Genomic DNA, 21,363 nt, shown 5'->3' with positions numbered 1-21,363 from the left:
GCATGGACGGAATATTAGTTGATGGACAGGAAATAAAATAATATGGTAAATGGGTGTTTGTTTGGATTAAAGAAGGGACGGAAGTGGCCTGGCTCTCCTTTTGCTCTGAGACGAAGCTCAAACTTTCAGGCAGAATTATTGAAATGAATCCACAGTGTACAGCTCCATGTTGAGATAATGCAAATTCATGTTAAATGTTCATGTGCCTGTATTTATTTTTGTTAATAATAAACTCAGAGCAGCAAAGCAGTATCCAGCTTGAAAACAAATGTGGGTGTAGAGTGTACTTGGCAAAAGAACCAGTTTCTACAAAGTGAACTGTGAAATCAACCAGTCAACTGTCAGCAAGTCAGACAGCATCTGAACAGAAATCTTTCAAACTTTTAGGTACAGACCCTTCCTCAGGGTTTGAGTCCAGACACAATTTATTAACTTTTGTCTTCTCCAATAATGTTGCCTGACCCAATGAAATTTTCTTGCACTGTTTGTTTCTAATTAATTGTTCTCAAAGTCTTGTGTTTCAGTTGGAGCAAATAAAAGTGGCAAATAGTCAAAAGAGATTCTAGCAAACATTATAGTAATTTAAATAACCGCTAATAGGAATTGCTGTGGAGAAGACAAGGGGTATCTGTATGCTCTGGCTCCAATGCTGAGTATAAGTGCACTGAATATCAAAGCCTGACAGTATATGAATGGTTGCTTTTCTATTTAAATTTAAATTGAGGACTTCAATTCTTCCTGTTAGGCAATTTAAATAAACTAAATCAATAATTCAAAACATGGAATGAGTTCAAAGATAATTGATAAATCCATTTTTGTTACCGATTATAATTTCTACTAGCAGAAAATATCTAGTTATCACTTCTTGTTGAAGTCTCTCCGCAATAGTTAACAGCTGATTGTTACTGGATAAGTACATCTTAATCATTAGTTCTTCATAATTAAATATCAACATGGAGTATGCCAACCTTAAGCAGCTTTTAGCAAATATAGACCTGAAGCCGAATAATAGTTTCCAGAATCTCAAATTACACCCTGTGGAAATTTAAATGCATTAATCTCAACAGGATTTTGATGTTTGCAAACTGTTTTTACATTACACTCATGGCTTTTCACATCATCCACAACCTATCCTCACTTCATTCTAGCGTTTAATTTCCATATCTTTCCACAAGACCACACTTCTCTTTGTTTGGAATGAATTCTCCTGCAATAAGATACTGCATACAGTAGACGAATTTTCAATGACCCCTCTTTCTGTTTGTAGAGCAGTGCTGCTGAAGGAATAACTTCCACTTTCCCTGCCGGCAGTTTCCACTGAGCACATTCGGATCGCACTTTTGGTCCATGAGAATAGAATCATGCACCGCAGAAAGGAGACCATTTAACTCAGTGATTCTGTGCCAGTTTTTCAAAGAAAAATCCAGTCAGTCCTAACAGATAACCACCCACTTGCTCTTTCCCTATTTTTTTCTCTAAGAATTTATCACAATATCAAGGAGTGCATTCCAAATCCTACCCACTCTTTGTGGAAAAGCTTTTTCTTATGTCACCTCTGGTTCTTTTGCCAGTCAGCTTAAATCTGGGCCATCTGATTATCGATCCTTCAGCCATTGGAAACAGTTTCTATTTATTCTATCTAACCCCTTCATAATTTTATATACCTCCATTAAATCCCCTCAGGCTTCTTGGCTCGAAGGAGAACGACCCAGCTTCTCTGTAATCCCTCATCCCTGGAGCCATTTTAATAAATCCCTTCTGAACCCTCTACAAAGCCTTCACATCATTCAGTGCACAGAAATGGGAACAATAGTCACAATAAAGTTGAACTGTTTTATATAGGTTTAGCAAAACATCTTGGCTTTTGTACTCTATGCCTCTATTTATAAATCCCATTGAAAGTTCAGTTTTCAGTACGATACACTTTACAATTACGGCTTTGTCAGACAACTATACACAACTTGATTGTTCATATTATGCAACCAGCTCCAGTTCTTTGAACCTGGCCCAATGCAACATCTGGACAGCAACATCCAAAAGACTTAACAACAATCCCATGCACACATGAGAATATCTTAAAGTAAACATATTCTATTGGCGCATGACTCCTGGTTTCACTTCCAAGTTTAAAAATGGAAAAACCTTCCAGTAAATCAGCACCAACCAATTCACCTGTAATAATGTGCTATTTCTATCCACACAACTAGGCTTTGTTAACAGAAAAATTACACTTTTGCATTTAATGATGAATAGTTTCTCATTTAAATTGAAATAAGCCACACTTACAAATGCCATGTAATAGGAGGGAAAAGAACTGCAGATGCTGGAAATCTGAAATATAAACAGAAATTGCTGGAAACGCTCAGCAGGCCAGGCAGCACCTGAGAAACAGAGTTAAGGCATTAGGTCCACGATCCACACTAGATCTGAAGAAGGGTCACTGACCTCAGTCTCTCTCTGCACAGATGCTGCCAGACGTGCTGAGCACTTCCAATGCTTCCTGTTTCTATTGGAGGAAAAATAACTGCTTTCTTCAGCCCTTTGGAAACCAATCTGACTTGTTGTGGGCCTCTCATTCCCCTTCAACAAGAAACATTGTCTAAGATTTGGTTTGGTACAACATTAAACATGAATTTCAAAAAAATGTTAAGATAAGAAAGCATGAACAACATGCTGAGCGAAAAAGAATATCAATGGGCGGAATCGTCCCAGATTTACACAAAGTGTAGTGGCAGGTGGAAAAAACAACGTTCTACCTGCCGGCCACAATGGCGGGCTTTCACACCATATCGTCACGTTCCCGGAATGTCCCACCTCATTAATGATGCATTCATGGGAAACACGTCAGATTGCTGGTCGGTGGGTTTGGATTTGCTTGCCCCGCTGTGACCTCGGCACTTCCTCGCTCCAGGTGCCATATTTAAAGCACACCAGAGTGCAGCCTACTTCATCTCTAAGGACCACGGCTACACCAGGTAACAGATGGCCTCAAAAGCAAAGAAGACGGCAGCCCCCAAATTTAGGGATGCCTCTCTGCGGTGCCTGCTGGACACATTGGAAGGCTGCCACAATGTCCTCTACCTCACACTCTGGTCACAGGAGGTCCACCAGAGTCACCAGTCCAGCCTGGGAGGCAGTGGTAGCAGCAGTCAGCACCGCCAGAGCACTGAGGAGGCCAGCCATCAAATGCAGGAAGAGGATAAATGCTCTACCAGGGTAAGTCAACCACCTCATCACTCTCAACTCACACACTCATAAACCCATCACACATCCACAGGGATCTCACACCTCAAGGGACAACACCACTAACTCTCTCACACACCCTCATATTTCCACACAGGAGGACAGCCAAAGCAAGCCGGGGCCCTCAAAGGCTCAGCTCTCCACAGGATTTCATCAGAGGCAACAGGGCTGCAGATGTCTGGGCAGCACCTAGAAGTCGTAGGCCTAGAAAAGTTAAGAAATTCTGATCAGAAGTGGTTGCACAGGTGAACACATTTTGTCACTTTATAGTCTGAAAATATATTCACTCCCACTGAATAATGTGTAATGCTGTCTTTCAGCTCTATTTACAGACTTCGCGAGTCCTGCCACTGCATCCCTCCACCACCACCCTTCACCCCACCCCCACCCACCCATTAGCAGTTCCGCTGCACGCAGCTGGACCACAAGTAATTCTGGAGGGAGAAGCGTGTGTGGCAGGGCCTTTCAGAGCCTTGTGCAAGCACTCTCCCACATATTCAGAGCCTTCATCCATCACACTCATCTTACTGTCCCAAGCATTTTCAATGCTGCCTGCTGGGGTCCTCTTTCAGTTGTCCATCTGAGCTGACCTGCATCTCTGCCCACCCACTGACTGCATTCCCATGTAGCACCTGGGCCTGTCCAACACGACGCTCCAGCGCTTTCAATTTCGACAGCCATGGTAGTTGTTAGGCCCCTTAGAGAATGAGGCTGGGGAAATAATAATGGGGAACCAGGAAGTGGCAGAGGAGTTGAATACATACTTCATATCAGTCTTCACGGTAGAAGACACTAATGGCATACCAAAAATACAAAATAATCATGGGGCAAAAGAGGGGAAGGAAATAAATACAATAACTATCACCAGAGAAAAAATACTAAGAAAACTAATGGGGCTAAAGGCCGATAAGTTCCCTGGACCTGATAGGTTGCATCCTTGGATATTAAAGGAAGTAGCTGCAGAGATAGTGAATGCGCTGGTAATAATCTTCCAAGAATCCTTAGATTCAGGAAAAGTCCAAGAGGATTGGAAAACTGACAATGTAAGATTCTTATTCAAAAAGGGAGGGAGTCAAAAAACTGGTAACTATAGGCCAGTTAGCTTAACATCCGTCATTAGGAAAATGTTGGAGTCTATTATAAAGGATGTAATAGCAGAGCATTTAGAAATGCATAATATAATCAAGCAGAGTCAGCATGGCTTCATGAAGGGGAAATCATGCTGCACAAATTTATTAGAATTCTTTGAGAAGGTAGCAAGCAGGATAGATAAAGGGAACCGTGGATGTAATATATTTGGATTTCCAAATGGCGTTCAATAAGATAAGAGCCCATGGTGTTGGGGGTAGTATATTAGCATGGATAGAGGATTGGCTAACTAATAGATGATAGAGAGTTGGGATAAGGGGAGGATATTTTCAGGATGGCAACCTGGAACTAGTGGAGTGCCATAGGGATCAGTGCTGGGGCCACAATTATTTACAATATATATTAATGACTTGGATGAGGGAAATGAATGTACTATTGCCAGGTTTGCAGGTGACACAAAAATAGGTGGGAAGGCAAGTGGTGAGGAGAATACAAAGAGTCTACTGAGGGATGTAGATAGGTTAAGTGTGTGGGCAAGAACTTGGCTGATGGAATATAATGTGGGAAAATGTGAGGTTATGCACTTTGGCAGGAAGAATAGAGGAGCTGAATAGTATTTAAATGGAGAAAGACTGCAGAAAGCTGCAGCACAGAGGGATTTGGGGGTCCTCATGCATGAATCCCAAAAAGCTAACATACAAGTTCAGCAGGTAATAGGAAAGGCAAATGGAATGTTGGCCTTCATTTCAAAGGCAACGGAGTATAAAAATAGGGAAGTCTTGCTAAAACTCTACAAGGCACTAGTTAGACCACACCTAGAATACTGTGAACAATTTGGTCCCCTTGTCTAAAGGAAGATATGCTGACATTGGAGGCAGTCCTGAGAAGGTTCATAGGTTGATCCTGGGGATGGAGGGATTTTCTTATGAGGAGAGGTTGAGTTGGTTGGGCCTGTACTCATTGGAGTTTAGAAGAATGAGAGGCAGCCTTATTGAAATATATAGGACAAAACTTTACAGGCGGCATGCAGGATTGGGTCTGACACGCCAACGCGAGTTGGCTACACGCCCACTGAAATGTAAAGGGCCTATTAAGGCCATTAAGAAAGTAATTGTGATTGTTTTTGCTGCCTATCCAACCTTAAAGGTTGGCGGGCAGGCAAAGAGTACAAGTGGCCTTCACGTTTTTTAGGAAACCTCATCCACGAGCGGGATGGGATTTCCTAATGCTTTTATTAAATAAATTAAAACTTTGCACTAAAAATAAAAACATGTCACATGAGGGGACGTGTTTAAATAAATTTTTGATCCATTTATTTAATTATTTCAATATCCATTCAATCTCCCTGAGGCAGCTCCATGCCTCACGGAGATTGAAGCGCTCTTTCATGTGCTGGCCCCGACTCTCCTTCCTCCCTCTGCTCGCACAGGTAGCGTTGAGCGCTACTGGTCGAGTGTTACACTGGGCGTGCCTTAATTGGCCCATTGGCATAAAACGGTGGCACGCAGATGATCTCAGGCAGCGACCGGCTCCGCGACCACCCTGTCTGCTCTCGTCAAGCACGCCCACCGCCTGAAAAAATCAGGCCATAAGATTCTTAGGGGGCTTGACAGGGAGATGCTGAGAGGTAAAACAGGGATGAGGAGGAGGGTACTGAACCTGTGAAATTCTTTACCGCAGAGGGATGTAGAGGCTGGGCCATTAAGTATATTCAAGGCTGAGATAGACACATTTTTAGTCAGTAAGGGAATCAAGAGTTATGGGGAAAAGGCAGGAAAGTGGAGTTGAGGATTATCAGATCAGCCATGATCTCATTGAATGGTGGAGCAGACTCAATAGGCTGAATGGCCTACTTCTGCTTCTACGTCTTATGGTCTTCCCCTATCCCAGTCAGCCATGTCCTTACCGTTGACCCCACTGGCATCATCTTCCACCTCCCCACTGTCACCTAGCAACCAGAACCTTTTCCTTTCCAGGATGTTCAGATGAACATGAACACTCCCTACCTTCCTGAGAATCCCACACCCATCCACATTGACCTCCCCGATCTCCTCCTTTCCACCCCAAGGTCCAGGTCTTCCTCTGAGTTCCCACCAATCACCCTCACTGCCCCTTCTACCGCTCCCTACACACTCTCACCTCCCAGCCTTCTGGCTCACCCTGCTTCCTGTCATACTCACCATTCCCTCAAAACCATGCAGTTCACTCCTCAGAGGCAGTCACTGACTCCACAGACCCCTCCCTTGCATGTTCACCTGGACATCCCCCACCCCTTTCACCCTCCTGCACCCACGGATGCCTTCCTCCCTTTGGACTCCTTCCCCCTTCCAAACACCTTCCCCGTTCTGAATTCCTTCCCTTACACCTACCTCCCCACTTGCCGCATTCTCCCCTGTGGACCCTCCTCCCCCATACTCCCTCGTCCCCCCTCCCAACTTCACTCCCCCAACACCTTCGTTCCCCAGGCCCCCTCACAACCTCCCCCCCCCGCACCCCTGCACCCTGGTACACCTTGCTCTCCCACTGACAGCAGGAGCTTCCTCTCATGCCACTCTCCGATCCTCTGTAGCGGCCCATGGCCAAGACCATGACATTCTGAAGCAGACCCAAGGCATCAACGGAGACCTTCCGTGAGCTGCTTCGCCACGGAGCCATGCTCTTGAAAATCCACCCAGCATGTGATACACGTGTTCCTCCAGGGCCCAAAAGCTGTCAGGCTCCAGCACCTTCTACTCCTCGGATGTCCACAATCTGAGCAAGGCCCCAACAGTAAATCCTGATTTCTGCACGTCACACTTGTCCAGACATGTTCTCAGCTGGTGTGTTTTCCCACCGGCATAATGGTAAATCTGGCATGGTGGGACGATTCTGGTTGGGCCTTACTCAGGTGGGATTGGCGTTCCGCCATGGCAGACACCATCAGATCATCCCGTTATGCTTTCACACTAGCGTGAATCCGATTTTTGGCCTTCTTGCCATATGATCCCACCCCTGCCTGCCTGCCATGATGCCCGACACCAACGGAGCTGGAAAATTCCAGCCAATGTCAAATCAATTGATAATTTAAAAACATAAGTAATTAATGAAACTGGTCATTAAAAAGTGCCAAGCAGCAAAGCTAACTAATAAAATCTTTTCTGCATTTTTGCTCAAGAAGCAGATCTAGAGGGAGGCAGACTAAGCCCCCAGCCCTGGTCACCAGGGAAGGAGGAGAGGACCTGGGCCGAACTAAGGAATTGAGCTTAACTAATACTGACCTGGCGTTTGCCTCTGGTGGCGCATATTCCTAGCTGGCCTTGGCGGAATTCATTTGAAAGTGGGGGTCGGAAAGCAAGTTGCCTTTCAGCCTGATTTTTCCTCCTCTCCTGGCCCGTGTTGTGGATAGGTTTTTGGTAAGGGAGGAGGAAGAAGAATGGCGGGATGGGGGTGTGTGTGCGTCCCTGCACCAAGCAGCTTCTGTCTGTGCGTGCGTGTCCGGCTCACCCCCAGTCTCGGGGTTCATTTTCACCGCCTCATACCCCCCGGGATGTTTGGAGATTAATATCGCTGAGGAGGAATTCAGGACAGCTGTGAAGGTGACAAGACATGCTTCTTCCCCACCCACTCCAGCTGCCCCAGGCTTTGCTGTTGCTGCAGCCGCCACTCCTCCTGGCCTTCCTGGCCCGTTCCGCCATCTTGATGTGAGGGCGACTCCTGTAGTCCTTTAATGTGCCGGCGCCTGCACGGGAGGGTAAGAGTGCAGACATCACCAGAATGTACCCTGTCAAAACAAATGGCCGGACAGACTTGGGCTCTCACTCTGAGACAATCTGATCTTCCGCCCACCGCTTGTTTGTTCAGGAGCAAATTGAGGCTTGAGGTGGCCACTTGAGATGGAGGGGGGGGGGCGGTGCTGCTGATAAACACAATCGCAAAAGCTGACAAATGAGCCCAGGCTCCCAGAGAGCAGGGGCCTTGGTATTTTGCATCTTGTGCGCACCCCTGCCCCCTCTCATGCCTTGCTGACAGTACATGCTTGTCTTGTGATTTGGCTGCAAAGCCCATTTCACAAAATTTTATTATAAAACTTTAGCTTACCACCTATAGCAGCAATAGCATGTAGTTTCTGGCATGAAGGATTCTTTATGATACAACTGTTTTAACATAAAGCATTGAACTCAAAATTTAATCATAGCTATCTCAGGAACATTAGAATGCTATGTTGACAAGGCAAGATGATCTATTCAATGGAAATGGGCTATATGAAGGTTCGTGCAAAATCTTTGAAAATTAAACAAAAATTAAATGAACATTGCAACTTACCAAGAACAATTATCTACGAAGAATGCAATGAAAGAAATATGGTAGGCTTTGGAATATTAAACCTGTGATTTAAGGACACAAGCTTTCATATCACGAGATCAACAATTGTAAAAACTAAAGTGATATGATGGATCCATATGTCAGCAGTTTTTTGGAACATGAGTTTTTTTCCCCCAACAAAGCAAATTACATTAGCAGTCAAAGTGGTTTTAAATATAAAATAAATGACTCTGAAGTGTGCGTGTGTGCCAGGAATCCAATTTATTGCACTCTCAAAATTGGATTTTCATTTAAAGAAGGTAACATATCAAGCAAGTCTATTCATGTGTGTGAATATTACCTAATCATTTACAGGTCACACACAAGACTGAGTAGTTAAAGGAATTATTTGTCTTCTTTTTTAAAGAATACCTCAATGCTATTAATTTTTGAGAGAATGAACAGTTACTGCTATTTAGTGTATTTATTGTAACATAACATCACTTTGTTCAGATTTTAGCAGAAATGTTACTATGGATTTGAAAAATTTGTGCCCTGTGGAAGTAATACCTCTGTATTTCTTAAATCAATTTAGTGATGAACAAAGAAATGAAAATTGCAACAAATACGAAATACTTTGGAAATCATAAAGTTAATGCATTTTCCCTGCTATTGATTTTATCTGTCAAACAATATAAAATAGCTTGTTTCAGAAATTGCAAATGTTTGAATGAAAACCTGAAGGCAGAGGAAAGCCTTTTTCTGTATCTTCTTCAACTGATCTTTGCCTAGAGTTGCATTTCATTAGTTTTTTTTGATGAACAAAACTTTGTTTTTATACATATTGTTTTTAAGCAAACTGTTTCAAAATATTTTACACTTATTTCTGATTAGCATTTCTTCTTACAGGTAGAATGCATCATGGTTCTATGAAGTGACACAACATGGCCTCTTTCACTTGAACCAAAAGTAAAGGGAACCGTGTGCCAAATCCACTGTTCTGGCTAGTCAGACACCAACACCAGAAACGACTAATCATATCCCCCACAATTACAACTATGTTGGAGCTGTTTCTTGAAGCAAAACATATTATGGAATCCATATTACTTCTATATACCCAATCTTGAACTATAAATATAAAAGGAAAGACCTTGATTGCAACATTTTATACTTTACCTCTACCTATTCCTTGCATAAGGCCTATCACCTCCCAAAAAATATGCTTCAATATGAATGGGCTGAATGCTCCACATCGTGAATTTAACTATGACTAACATTAACAACACTATGTACGTAAATGTATCAATAATGTCTAATTAGCTGTGTTCAATGAATGCACTCATCTATCTTTCATTTTCAATGGAATTATCCCGATACTTCTCATTGCTCAATTTTCTATTTCAAATTTTTCATAATTTTGTTCACTCATCTTGAACTGATGCCTAATTCCTGAATATTCTGATATTATAAAAACACAAGTTCCAACGTTATGCACCACCATGCTATAAACACTTATTTTCAGACTGCTAAAGGTGCTTGTATCCATGCATCACAATTTGCACATGATCTAAGATATCACTTTCCGTTGTCGCTTGCAGTCATTTAATTTGCAAAATTTCAATGTGCCATTGTATCATGATGTTCAATAATCAGCTTCTTGTACCTTGTTGGACAGCAATCAGGCAGTGCCAATGTACTGGCAACATTCTCAGCTAGATATTAGGGGTGCAGATTAGCTGAGATACAACTTCCATAGATAGTCCAATATCATGCAATTAAATGTTGCAGGGACATAGCAAGTCATCACAATTTTCTATTCCATAAGTGTGGCAGACATGGATAAACTGTTAACTCATTTGAGAAAGAACATAATCCATCCTGAATAAGACGTGCAGATTTTGAGTGCTAGACATCCTGGACTTGAGGGACTGACCATTTAGTAGGAGGCTAGTATTGTAATTTCAATGCAATTATCAATAGTAAATGCAAATAACTAAATAAACAATGAGTGCAAAGAACTAAAAAAGCTACATTGTGGAAACAAACAGAAAAAAATCTGTATTTCCTAAATTCTCCTGCAGATTTGTCAAATTAAGAAATTGCACTGTGGTTAATATCAAGATATATAGCATCTATGATGCAAAAGATGTGCTGAAACTAAACTAATATATTTAGATTTGCCACATACTGTAACCCTAAATGTTTTGAAAATTAATTAATATGATTGTTTCTATTTTAACATGCAAGTGCACTGTGGCGTAGGGAATAGCTGAATGTCTATGCCCAAGCATCACTTCTGCCTTTATTTTTATTCATGAATTTTTAAGTTCTTCAAGGCAAGAAATGTCCATGCTGGGGGTATGAAAGACTTTGAATTTCAAGCACCCAGTGTCAGCAACTATTCGAGGAGGGCAAATAACACAGTATTCACCCTCAAATCCTTCAGGATTTGAAGGAGGAAATTGCAGATCTAAGATAGCAGTTCAGGGCTCTATTCAGTGTAGAAGTGTGCCAGAGAATTGGAAAGCGGCCAATGTTTCACCATTTCCAGATAATTGCAGGTAAGTTAGCTCAACATATTTAGCAGGGAAAACTTAAGAGAGTCTAATCAAGGATGAAATTCGCACATATCTAAATAAAGAGAAAATAGAAGTAGCCAGCGCATATTTCAAAAGAGACAATCGTGCTTGACAAACCTCAGAGAAATCTTTGAGGAAGCAACATATATGTTGAAATGCAGCGCATGTTGTGCACGTGGACTTCATCAAACCTTTGACAACGTTTGAGATTAACAAAAAGACTAAATGGTATGGAGTTAAAGGGAGGATAGCAAACTGAATAAAAATAAAATAGCAGAGAGAAAACAGATTTGGAGTTAAGGGCTGCTTTTTCCAGAGCGGTTAGAAGTGCTGTCCCTCAAAGTTCAACACCGAGGCCACTTTAGTTCATTGTGTGCATTTATAACTTGAGAATGAGCTAAGAAGTGGCTGATAAAATTCAATGTCAGCAAGTGCAAGGTGATATGTTCTGGTAAAAAACATAGTAATTATATCTGAATGGAAGTAGATTTACTGATGTGGAAGAGCAGTGGGACTTGGGATATAGGTTCACAAAACATTAAGAGCAACATCTCATTTTGATAAGACTCTACAAAAAACTAATGTCATTCTAAGGTCCATCTACAAGAGATACAAAGTGTAAAAGCCAAGTCTTTGTGAGCCTATATAAAACCTTGATATGTCCTCAGAACACTGCCTGCTATGGGGAAATACAAATGTGAAGAATGGCTTGAGAAATTGGGTCTTTTTCTATAAGAACACCACCAATTACAGAAAGATATGATAAAAGTTTTCAAATAAGTTAGGAAAAGATGGAACATGGTAGATAGAAGCAGACTGCTTCCAGTGGTTGAGGAGTTAAAAATTAAGGGACCATTGATGCAAGGTTGAATGCAAAAGATTGAGAACAGAGAAAAGGAAAAACTTCTTTAAACAGAGAATTGTGAGGTGTTGGAATTCATTTCCAGGGTTAGTGATAGAAACAGAACAGATATTAACATTCAAATTAATATTCAATAGGCAGGTCAAAGAGAAGGGGTAAATAGAATTCAGGGACAAAGTAGGTAAATGTGATGAGAAGTACTTGCTTTCATGGACAGAAAATGGACTGAAGGGGCCTAAAGGCCTGATCCCAATGTGTAACGTCTGTGTACTTGTTTGAAAAAGAACAAAGCTCCCATCACTCTACTCGGGCAAAGGTGGTGAAATTTGTCTCAGGCAGTGATGTTAAACATCTATTAATGAATTGGCAGTGCACTTTATACCTTGCCCAAATGTCTTTTCCACTGAATTCAATTGAAAAAAGGTCACACAGAGTGTAAAATGGACTACCAATTCAATATCACCATTTTACACAACCAGTCAAGAACAATTTCACCCCAAAGCATCTTAAATTCAACTTCAGCAGACCAACCTCACTGCTGCTAAGTGACAGTTCTATTTCCCACATCAGCTATTCTTGTGGTCTTCCCAAGTGACAGTTCCAATGTAATGTCAAACGGGGTGCAGTACTGTTCTGGGACTACATATGCATTAGAAAATGGACTCAAAATGTCCAGACTCACTTGAAATACAGCTCTTTGAATCAACTAAAAATGACTTTTCCATCAATCTTCGTGGGATTTGATCCCAAGTATTGAAGTTGAACAGATAGCACTCTAATGCATTATGTCACCTGATTGCAAAAACAGATGTATTTCTGTTTTTAGAGAGATGGGGCATCCTTTCTTTTGAAAGATTCTTCCTTTTTCTCCATGTGATTCTTCCTGTGCCAGCAACACATTACAGCTGACTTTTTATAAACAGAATTTTAAGCCATGTGTAACAAGACATATATCCTTACAATAATAAAACTGATACAATCTAACTTAGATAGCACATTTATTCTTCACCTGTATTTATCTTTTGCCTTCCAATATCAAATAGAGATAATGTTAGGTGATTTAAATTTATCATCTTTTCTCATCTACTTTCATTTTTCTTCGATTATTATATGAGCTGATGTATGATGGGAATCATCAGAATATTTAAATGTTATGAGGAGATGAGAACTGGATGGCACAACTGATTGTCTGACTATCCTCTCACACCCAGGGCGGCTTAAAATGCACCCCAGGCAATTCAGGTATGATCTACGGGTCTTTGTCAAAACTGCTTGGAGTCCAGCCAGGATGAGCTATGCAGGGATAGGCCAGAGTGACTCTAGTTTCACTGGCATCATCCCATAGCAGCATGAATGAAATCAATGTCTCAAACTGGCATCTGATTTCTTTGCCTAACATGCTGGAACCTTATGCAGCATTCCTGTGACATATCAGAAATACCTTTTAAAAACACCTTTTTTTAAAAATGGCCTTATTAAGTTTTTTCACTCTCATCTTTGAGGGGAAAAGCAAAAGCTGTTTTTTTTACTGGCATAACCACTAATAAAACAATGGGCTACAATACACCACCAGGCCAAGAAGAGTGTAGAATTCCACTGGGGATGACACTTGGATGCCATCTTTAAAATTCCTCATCTTTTAGATGTGGGAAGTTCGCATTTCTAAACGTAGTTCACAACTGCAGTTTGGGAGCATTGCAAAAATAAACAGAATCTGACTAAAGCTTCCGGAGGTATTATTGTGAATGAGGGCTAATTTTCAATACCACGGAGAGTACTGTAGAAGAATTCATCAGTCTTGACATCAGCATGGGAAAACTTTGCATAAAATGATTGCCCACAGCTGTCTTATAAAAAAGCATTTTATATTTGTACTTAAACTGAAATAATATGATACTTACCAGTAAGGACATGCATACATTTATTTAGATTTTTTAAAAATGTTTCCGAATTTTGGTTCCTCAGAGTCAGGAACCCCTTCATAATCTTTACGCTCAGTGTCAGTTTAGCATATTATGAATTAGATATACTCTAGACTGTAATACACCATTACTTCCTATTTCCTAAGCTTGTCACCCTTACAATCCGCCCAAGTGAAGCAGCTAGTTTTGTGGTAAATTGTGAAAATTTTATTCCGTTTAGGCCTATACCAGGAAACTAATGGGAGCTATCTAAATTTGTTCTCTTTAACCTCTGCTACCTGGGGCGCATTTTAAGCCAGGCCCTGTGTGTGAGAGGTTAATAAGATAATTGATTGTGCCATCCAGTTCTTAGCTCTTCATAACATTTAAATATTCTGACAAATCTCATTTCTAACAGAAATGACTGTAGGTGAAAAAAAATGAGAAATCAAAACAACTATCATTGTCTATATTACATTTGATATTGGAAGGGAAAAGGTTAATGCAGGTGAAAAATGAAGCTGTTATCCAAGTTAGATAGCGTCAGTTTTATTAATATAAGGATATATATACGCATGGTAACAACGGTCAATGTATAAATAAGCACGCTGCATGGCAATCACCTTGTTAAAGACAATTGCTAGTTAACAGGTGATGGGCATTGATTATCCATCTAAACAGAATAAAAAGATGCAGCTGGGACACTTTGGATGGAAACTATTAGGAAGTCAGTAGCACTGAAGAACTGTCTTGAAAATAAACCAGCTTGAACTAAAAGACCAGCCTGGATTAATTCTTCCACTACAACCACTTATTGGAGTAACAATAACACAGGCTTGAAAGTATTCTGTTTATAAAAACTTTCACACAATGTTCCAAAACACATGTCATCAACTATATGAATAGAACATGCACCCACTATTTGAATACAACGTGCACCCATAGACTGCAAGACTCAGGTGAGCCCAACGATACATCAAAAACTCAAATCTTTAGATCCAGTTATTCACTTTAAAGTACAGGGCTTTGACAATTATCAAAATGTATTTTGTATACAGCGAAAAAATCAAAAGATGTGGATAAGGTAAACAGTAGCATGTTCATTATGAAGCAAATCATTATAAATCAACAGAAAAGAACCAATAAACATACTTTCAGTTAAATACCAAACATATACCTACAAATATTTTTTATTTTCATAGACGTCATGTAGCTTTAAAACATGTGGATGTTCTATTAACTTCAGGATTGCTATCTCCCGTTCTACCTAAAAGACAAGAAGAGAGAAATGTTACACTAATACTGATACACCAAAGCAATGAGCTTAGTGCTGTAAGTTAATGCTAAACTATGATTATACAGCATCTATTTCTGTACTTTTTAAAGAAAAAACCAAGTGTAACTATTCCATTCCACTGACCATACCGTAGAAATTTTTCAGAACTGAAGCATCACCTTGTCAAAAGTAACTTAATCAGCGTATACACAAAAACTAATTGTAACTTTCATGTCATTATTGGAAAAATTGAGTTAATTAAAGGAACTATTGACATTATGATCCAGTGAGTTCCAACGAAACCAAATTTACAGCTGGTTAATATGTGGACTTTATTGAGATCTGAAAATAGATTATCCAAACAAGAAACTTTAAGACACAAAAGTTATTATTTGAGCCTTTCCAGTGTCAATTTATTCCAGTACACACATTATAATACATGTCATCTTTTACACCTTCTCTCAGGTCATTGAAACATATGCATTTTTATCTAATATTAAGCAAAAATGAAAATTACAACTAAATCGCATATCTCCCATCCCCATAATTTCTAAATAGTACAGCTTGCTACTGAAAGTCAAACTGAAAGCTATGAATATCGCTACCACAACGCTGAAGGGAAAATTTGGATACGGCCTGATAATGGACTCAGGCAGCTCATTGCATGATCAATCCATGGGCAGAATCGTCACATTTGTACTAAATGCTAAAACAACATTTTGCCCGCCAGCTGGAATGGAGGCTTCTCACGTTGTATCATCCCAAATCCGATGCATTAGAACATCAGTGACCTTCCATATATAGCAGCGGATGGTGAACTGGAAGATGCTACAGATGTTGCCTGCTCCAGTCTGTAAGAGTCCCGATGCAAAGAAAATGAGGGCAATGGTTACCTTCACAGTTATTGGCAATGCTGGCTTGCCCTGCTCCTAGGTTGCAGTCTGTCTGCAAGGCATAGCAGATTTCTGTGGGCACTTCTTTCTTAAAATTAAGTCCATATATGCACTGCTCCTGGCATTAGTTGAGGTAAGAAAAAATGTTTCCAGAAGACCCATGGTGAATATGGCCTCCTGCTAAGAGCCTTTCCCTTCCAACCCCCCACCACCTCCAAGCAGCTTGCCCTCTTCTATGCTGCCTCTGTTGCATGTCCCTCCAATGCTGCAGGCCAAGGGGGATGGTAACTTCAGCACCACCCTTGTCTAGCCTGACTATACAATTGAAGTCTCCCCGTGCAGCACCATGCTTTGTTAACTTCACCAAGTTTAACAATTCTGCAACCAGCAAGCTCTTCTATAAATTGATTCACAGCCAGTAGAAATTAATCAGCAATGCACCTGGAAGTAGCTGATGAATTTTTTAAACAGCATAGTTTAGGGGGCATATCTGTCCTGCTGCTAAATGCATGTTTAGCAGTGTGTTTTTATCAGAGGGCATTAACAGGATCGACAAGGTCAAAAATAGTAGCGCTGTTGTCTAATCAACATTCCACATTGACTGATGTTACAATCTGCCTACTCTGCATACCTCTAGTGCACGCTCCAACACTCAATTTGATGGGAAGTTTGCATCATTCCAGAAATGGATGCATATGGCACTGGTGTCATTTGGGACTACAATAGCATCCATGGCACCATAATTAGGGACACTACAGAGTTGAGTTCTGGCATTTATTGTACTATTTATTTGCTAAGAAAAATTACACAGCTGATTTTTATTGACCATTTCCAACTACTTTCCAGTACCTGCTTAGTGTGGCTTTCTCTAGAGAATTATTGCCAAGTCAATTAATAATCCAGACATGTTTTATGGAAATTCCTGCTTTGGAAACTTTCAATTTAGCAGAACCTGCCTCTGAGGAATATTAAGGTACCTTCATGTATATAATAGTCCTCATTAACATTAAATAAAAAGCACATCTTAAAACTTGTGGTTAGAAGTAAAATTGTGAAAAACATTTGCATTCCTCACATGGAACGACTTTGCAACTGCCTCAAACCAATGGACAAACTAAAAATGATCCTGCTCTGCAAAGAATTTTTAGAAATTCATTCAGGAGAAAGTCATCCAGAGGGCAAGTCAGCATTTAGTGCCTATCCCTAATTGCTCTTGAGAATGTGGTAGTGGGTCATACTTCTTGAACCGTTGTAATATTTGTGTTGAAGGTACACCCACAATTCTGTTAGGTAGAGAGTTGCAGGAATTTACCCCAGTGATGGTGAAGAAATATTTTGTGTCAGGATGGGTTATGGTTTAGAAGGAAACTTGGTGGTATTGTTTTTCCCATGCATCTGCTGCCTTTGTATTTCTAAGTGGCAGAGGTCATGGGTTTGGAAGGTCTGGTCAAAGAAGTTTTGGTGAGCTGTTGCAGTGTGTTTTGTAGATGATACACATGTAGCCATGATGTGTCCGTGGTGGAGGGATTGAATGTTTAAGGTGGTGTGTGGGGTGCCAATCTAATGGACTTTGTCACGAACAGTGTCGATCTTTGAGTGTTGTTGGAGCTGCACTCATCCAGGCAGATGGAGAGCATTCCATCGCACTCCTGACTTGTAGATGATGAGCAGGTTTTGAGGAGTCAGAAAGTAACCAGCCTCTGACCCACCCTTACAGCCACAATATTTATACCTACGTTTCTGGTGACTCCTCAGAATCTTGATGATGGTGGAATTTGGTGATGGTAATAGCATTGAATTTCAAGGGAGATTGGTTAGACTCTCTCTCCTGTAGGAGATGGAAATTGCCTGGAATTTCTGTGGTGCAACTTGATCTGAATCTATCCCATTTAGCATGATGTCACACAACACAATGGGATCCCTCAGTATGAAAATGGCATGTTGTCTCCTCAAGGACTGTGCAGTGGTCACTCCTACCAACACTAATAGATTAGTGAGGAGAGGTCAAGTAGATTTTTTCCTCTTGATGGATCTTCCACCACCTGCCATAGGCCCAGTCTGGCAGCTATGTGCTTCAGGAGTTGGCCAGCTTGGTGAGTACTAGTGCTACTGAGCCATACTTGGTGCTGGACATTGAAGACCCCCCCCCACCTCCCCCCCGCCAACCAGAGTATATTCTACATCCTTGCTACTCTCAATGCTTCTTCCAAGTTGTGTTCAACATGGAGCAGTGCAAATTCATCCAGTGAGTGAGGGCTATGAGTGATAATCAGCAGATTTCCATGCCCATGTTTGACACAATGCCATGGGACTTCATGGGGGTCCAGAATCAATGTTGAGCAATCCCACAATCACTCTTTCCTGACTGTGTACCACAGTGCTGCCATCTCTGGTGGCTATGTCTTGCCAGTGGGACAGAATATACCAAGGGATGATGATGGAGGAGTCTGAAACGTTGGCCGAAAGTTACTATTCAGTAAGTCTGACTGTCAGGCTGTTGTTTGTGGGACAGCTGTCCTAATTTTGGTACAAATTCCCAGATGTTAGTGAGGAGGACTTTGCAGGGTTGACTGGGCTAAGTGTGTCTTTCTCATTTCTGAATTTGGTACCTAGGTTAATGTCATATGGCCCATGTAATTTTATTATTAGTTTTTGTAGCAGTTTAATTCAACTGAGTGATTTGCTAGATTCATACATTTTTCACAGTTATGGCAGTGATCCAGTAAAAACTGAATATATCTTGAGAGATTTGTTACAAATAACTTGATTTCACAAATTAAGGACAAGAAAATGTGACATATTACAAGAATAAACATGACGTTTGAGACAGTAAATTATATTAAAAATGCGGGTAATATTTTTGTATCCTGTCCAGTTAATGATTCTTCTGTTTATTTTACTGTGGTAGCTGTCAGATGTCAAGATGGAAGGTCTAGGAGAAGACACAAGTTTGGTGTCAATGTTAAGCCTCACAAATGCATTAAAGATGATTCCGAGTATGCGAGTGAATCATTACAGAAATCTATCAAGTAGCTGAGTCACATGCCAACCATCATAGGCATTAGCTAGGGAAGGTCACAGGCAATCTTGGAACTTTACAATTGATATGATACCAAGGAAGCAATTCTGAGCAAGTAAAGTTCCAAAAAGATGCTAATTTGTTAGCAAGGGTCTCCATACAAGCAGCTCTTCTATGATGGACAAATATACATCCAGTCCTGAAAAGATCAGGCCTTCACTCCTAAAGCCTTGCATAATATTTTTAGGTTCTAGTTTTGACCTACCAGAAGGGGATGGATTGAATTTTTTTCCCAATACTTAGACATTTTCATCACAAAGGAAAACACCCCAAAGAATAATTTTTATATTTTGATTAGGTTTCTTTAAAGTTCCCATTTGACTATAGCACAAAGGAGCTACACACTTGCAGTGCAGATCACAACTGTTCCCTGCATGTAAGCTGCTGTAGCATCATGTCCCAAGAGCACAAATGACATAAGTGGTACAAATGTACAAAGCATCCATATAATGGGCCTAACCTTGCTGTTATGGAGCATCTCATGGTGCAGGCCATTAATAAGACTTTTTCCTGCACTATTCAGCTCAAAATTCTTTTGCAGCATAATGCTGAAGTGAGCAGGTAATAGCACAGTGAGGGAAACAAGTATCTGCAATTTAGTGAGTGGTGGGACTATTCATTGTGTCTACTTCACCAACGAAATCTAAGAATCGAGAAAGAAACAGAATGACTCAAGAAGTAAGGTGAATTAAGGGTCAAGGCAGGGATAGAAAAACAAACAAAGAATGGGAAGGAAAGGTTGGATTGAGAGAGAGAGGTAGAGAAAGAGAAACAGAAAAGGATTTAAAACATTTCAAGTTTACAATTTTAAAAGTCTCAGAAAAATATACTATATGTAAGAATGACACAAAACAGTTTAATTGGTTCACTTTCTGGACTGACTGACATCTTCAATGATCAAATCGTTAAAATGGTACATATGCTCTTAACAATTATTGCACCATTAAAATGTTACTTTTAATTACTAGCCCTAACTTTCCGTGGCAATTTTAATGGGCAATTAATGCGCAAATCCAGCAAAATCTTTAAATCAGGGAGGCTAAGGTTGAGGTGACATTTGTAAAAAGCAAAAGGCAGAGCGACATAAATTGATGACCAAGTTCCAGAGATTGGAAACTCACGGTATAGCTTTTAATCTCCTCAATCTGATGGTCAATTTGCATGTTGATGACAGACTATGTCATTAAAACACAATTGTTTTTCCAGCAAGATGTGGCCAATTATGGGTCTTTCAAATTTGTTACCTCTTGAGTACAGTATAGGATTAGATTTTATTCACACATGTGTATTGAATATTGTCAATATTAGCGCAATGTACTGGAACAATCTAACAATGGCCATCTGGAACTTCTGCCTTATCAGGCCACTAATAAAGGTGGCACACTAGAGCCTCTATAATGTTCCTAGTATTATCCAGCGGCAGTGCATTAAGAAATTACAACACCTACTGTCATTAAATAAAGATATTTAATTAGCATCAAACGGCTTTGGTACCATACCATCAAATGCAAGTTGCAGTATTGATGAAAATTATCAACTAAAACCATAGAGCCTGTCCTCATAGCACAAAGGCAATAATTAAGCATGATTCTGATTTTAATTACCATATTAACATATCTGTTCGGATGCAAGTGGATAATGGACATTTGAATATACAAGAGCATAGATGATTATAACAGCCCAGATAAGAACAACTTACATTTATACAGTGACTTAAATGTGAGATGTCCCAAAGTGCTTCACAGCAGTATAATCGGATAAAAATTGAACCAAAGGAGGAAATATTAGAATGGCTGGCTAAAATCTTGTTCAAAGAGGCAGGTTTTATGGGGGTTCTTAAAAGAGAGAGAGAGGTGGAGAGGCAGGGAAATTTAGGGAAGTAATTTCAGAATGTGGTTGAAGGCATGATTCGGGCAAAAAAAGTGAGGGATACACAAGAGGCCAGCCATGGAGGAACACAGGGTCCTGAAGTGCTGTAGAGTTGAAGAAGGTTAGATATAGGGAGGAGCTAATTACTGTACATTCTAGAAAAACACTAAATAGTGCAAATGAATCTTACTCTGATTGTTAAAAAGAAAAGTAATTTAAAATAGTGACTACTTAATTCAAAGAAACAGTAAATTCAGAAAGTATATTTGCATGGACTGAATGGGTATCTAG

General features: G+C 40.4%; 1 protein-coding gene across 1 annotated transcript in view; it reads right to left on the bottom strand.

Moving 5' to 3' along the window:
• Window positions 1-21,363, bottom strand: part of LOC121283407 (serine/threonine-protein kinase BRSK2-like) — a 1,000,681-nt gene that overhangs the window by 441,975 nt on the left and 537,343 nt on the right. The window contains exon 3 of the mRNA XM_041197961.1: window positions 15,137-15,222. Within this exon, the coding sequence (XP_041053895.1) occupies window positions 15,137-15,222 (86 nt within the window). The remainder of the gene's footprint in view (window positions 1-15,136; window positions 15,223-21,363) is intronic.

Source organism: Carcharodon carcharias, chromosome 10, assembly GCF_017639515.1.
Source record: "Carcharodon carcharias isolate sCarCar2 chromosome 10, sCarCar2.pri, whole genome shotgun sequence".
Classification (NCBI taxonomy): domain Eukaryota; kingdom Metazoa; phylum Chordata; class Chondrichthyes; order Lamniformes; family Lamnidae; genus Carcharodon; species Carcharodon carcharias.
The sequence above is the reverse complement of the archived record's forward strand: the minus strand, read 5'-3'. Positions and strand labels throughout refer to the sequence as shown.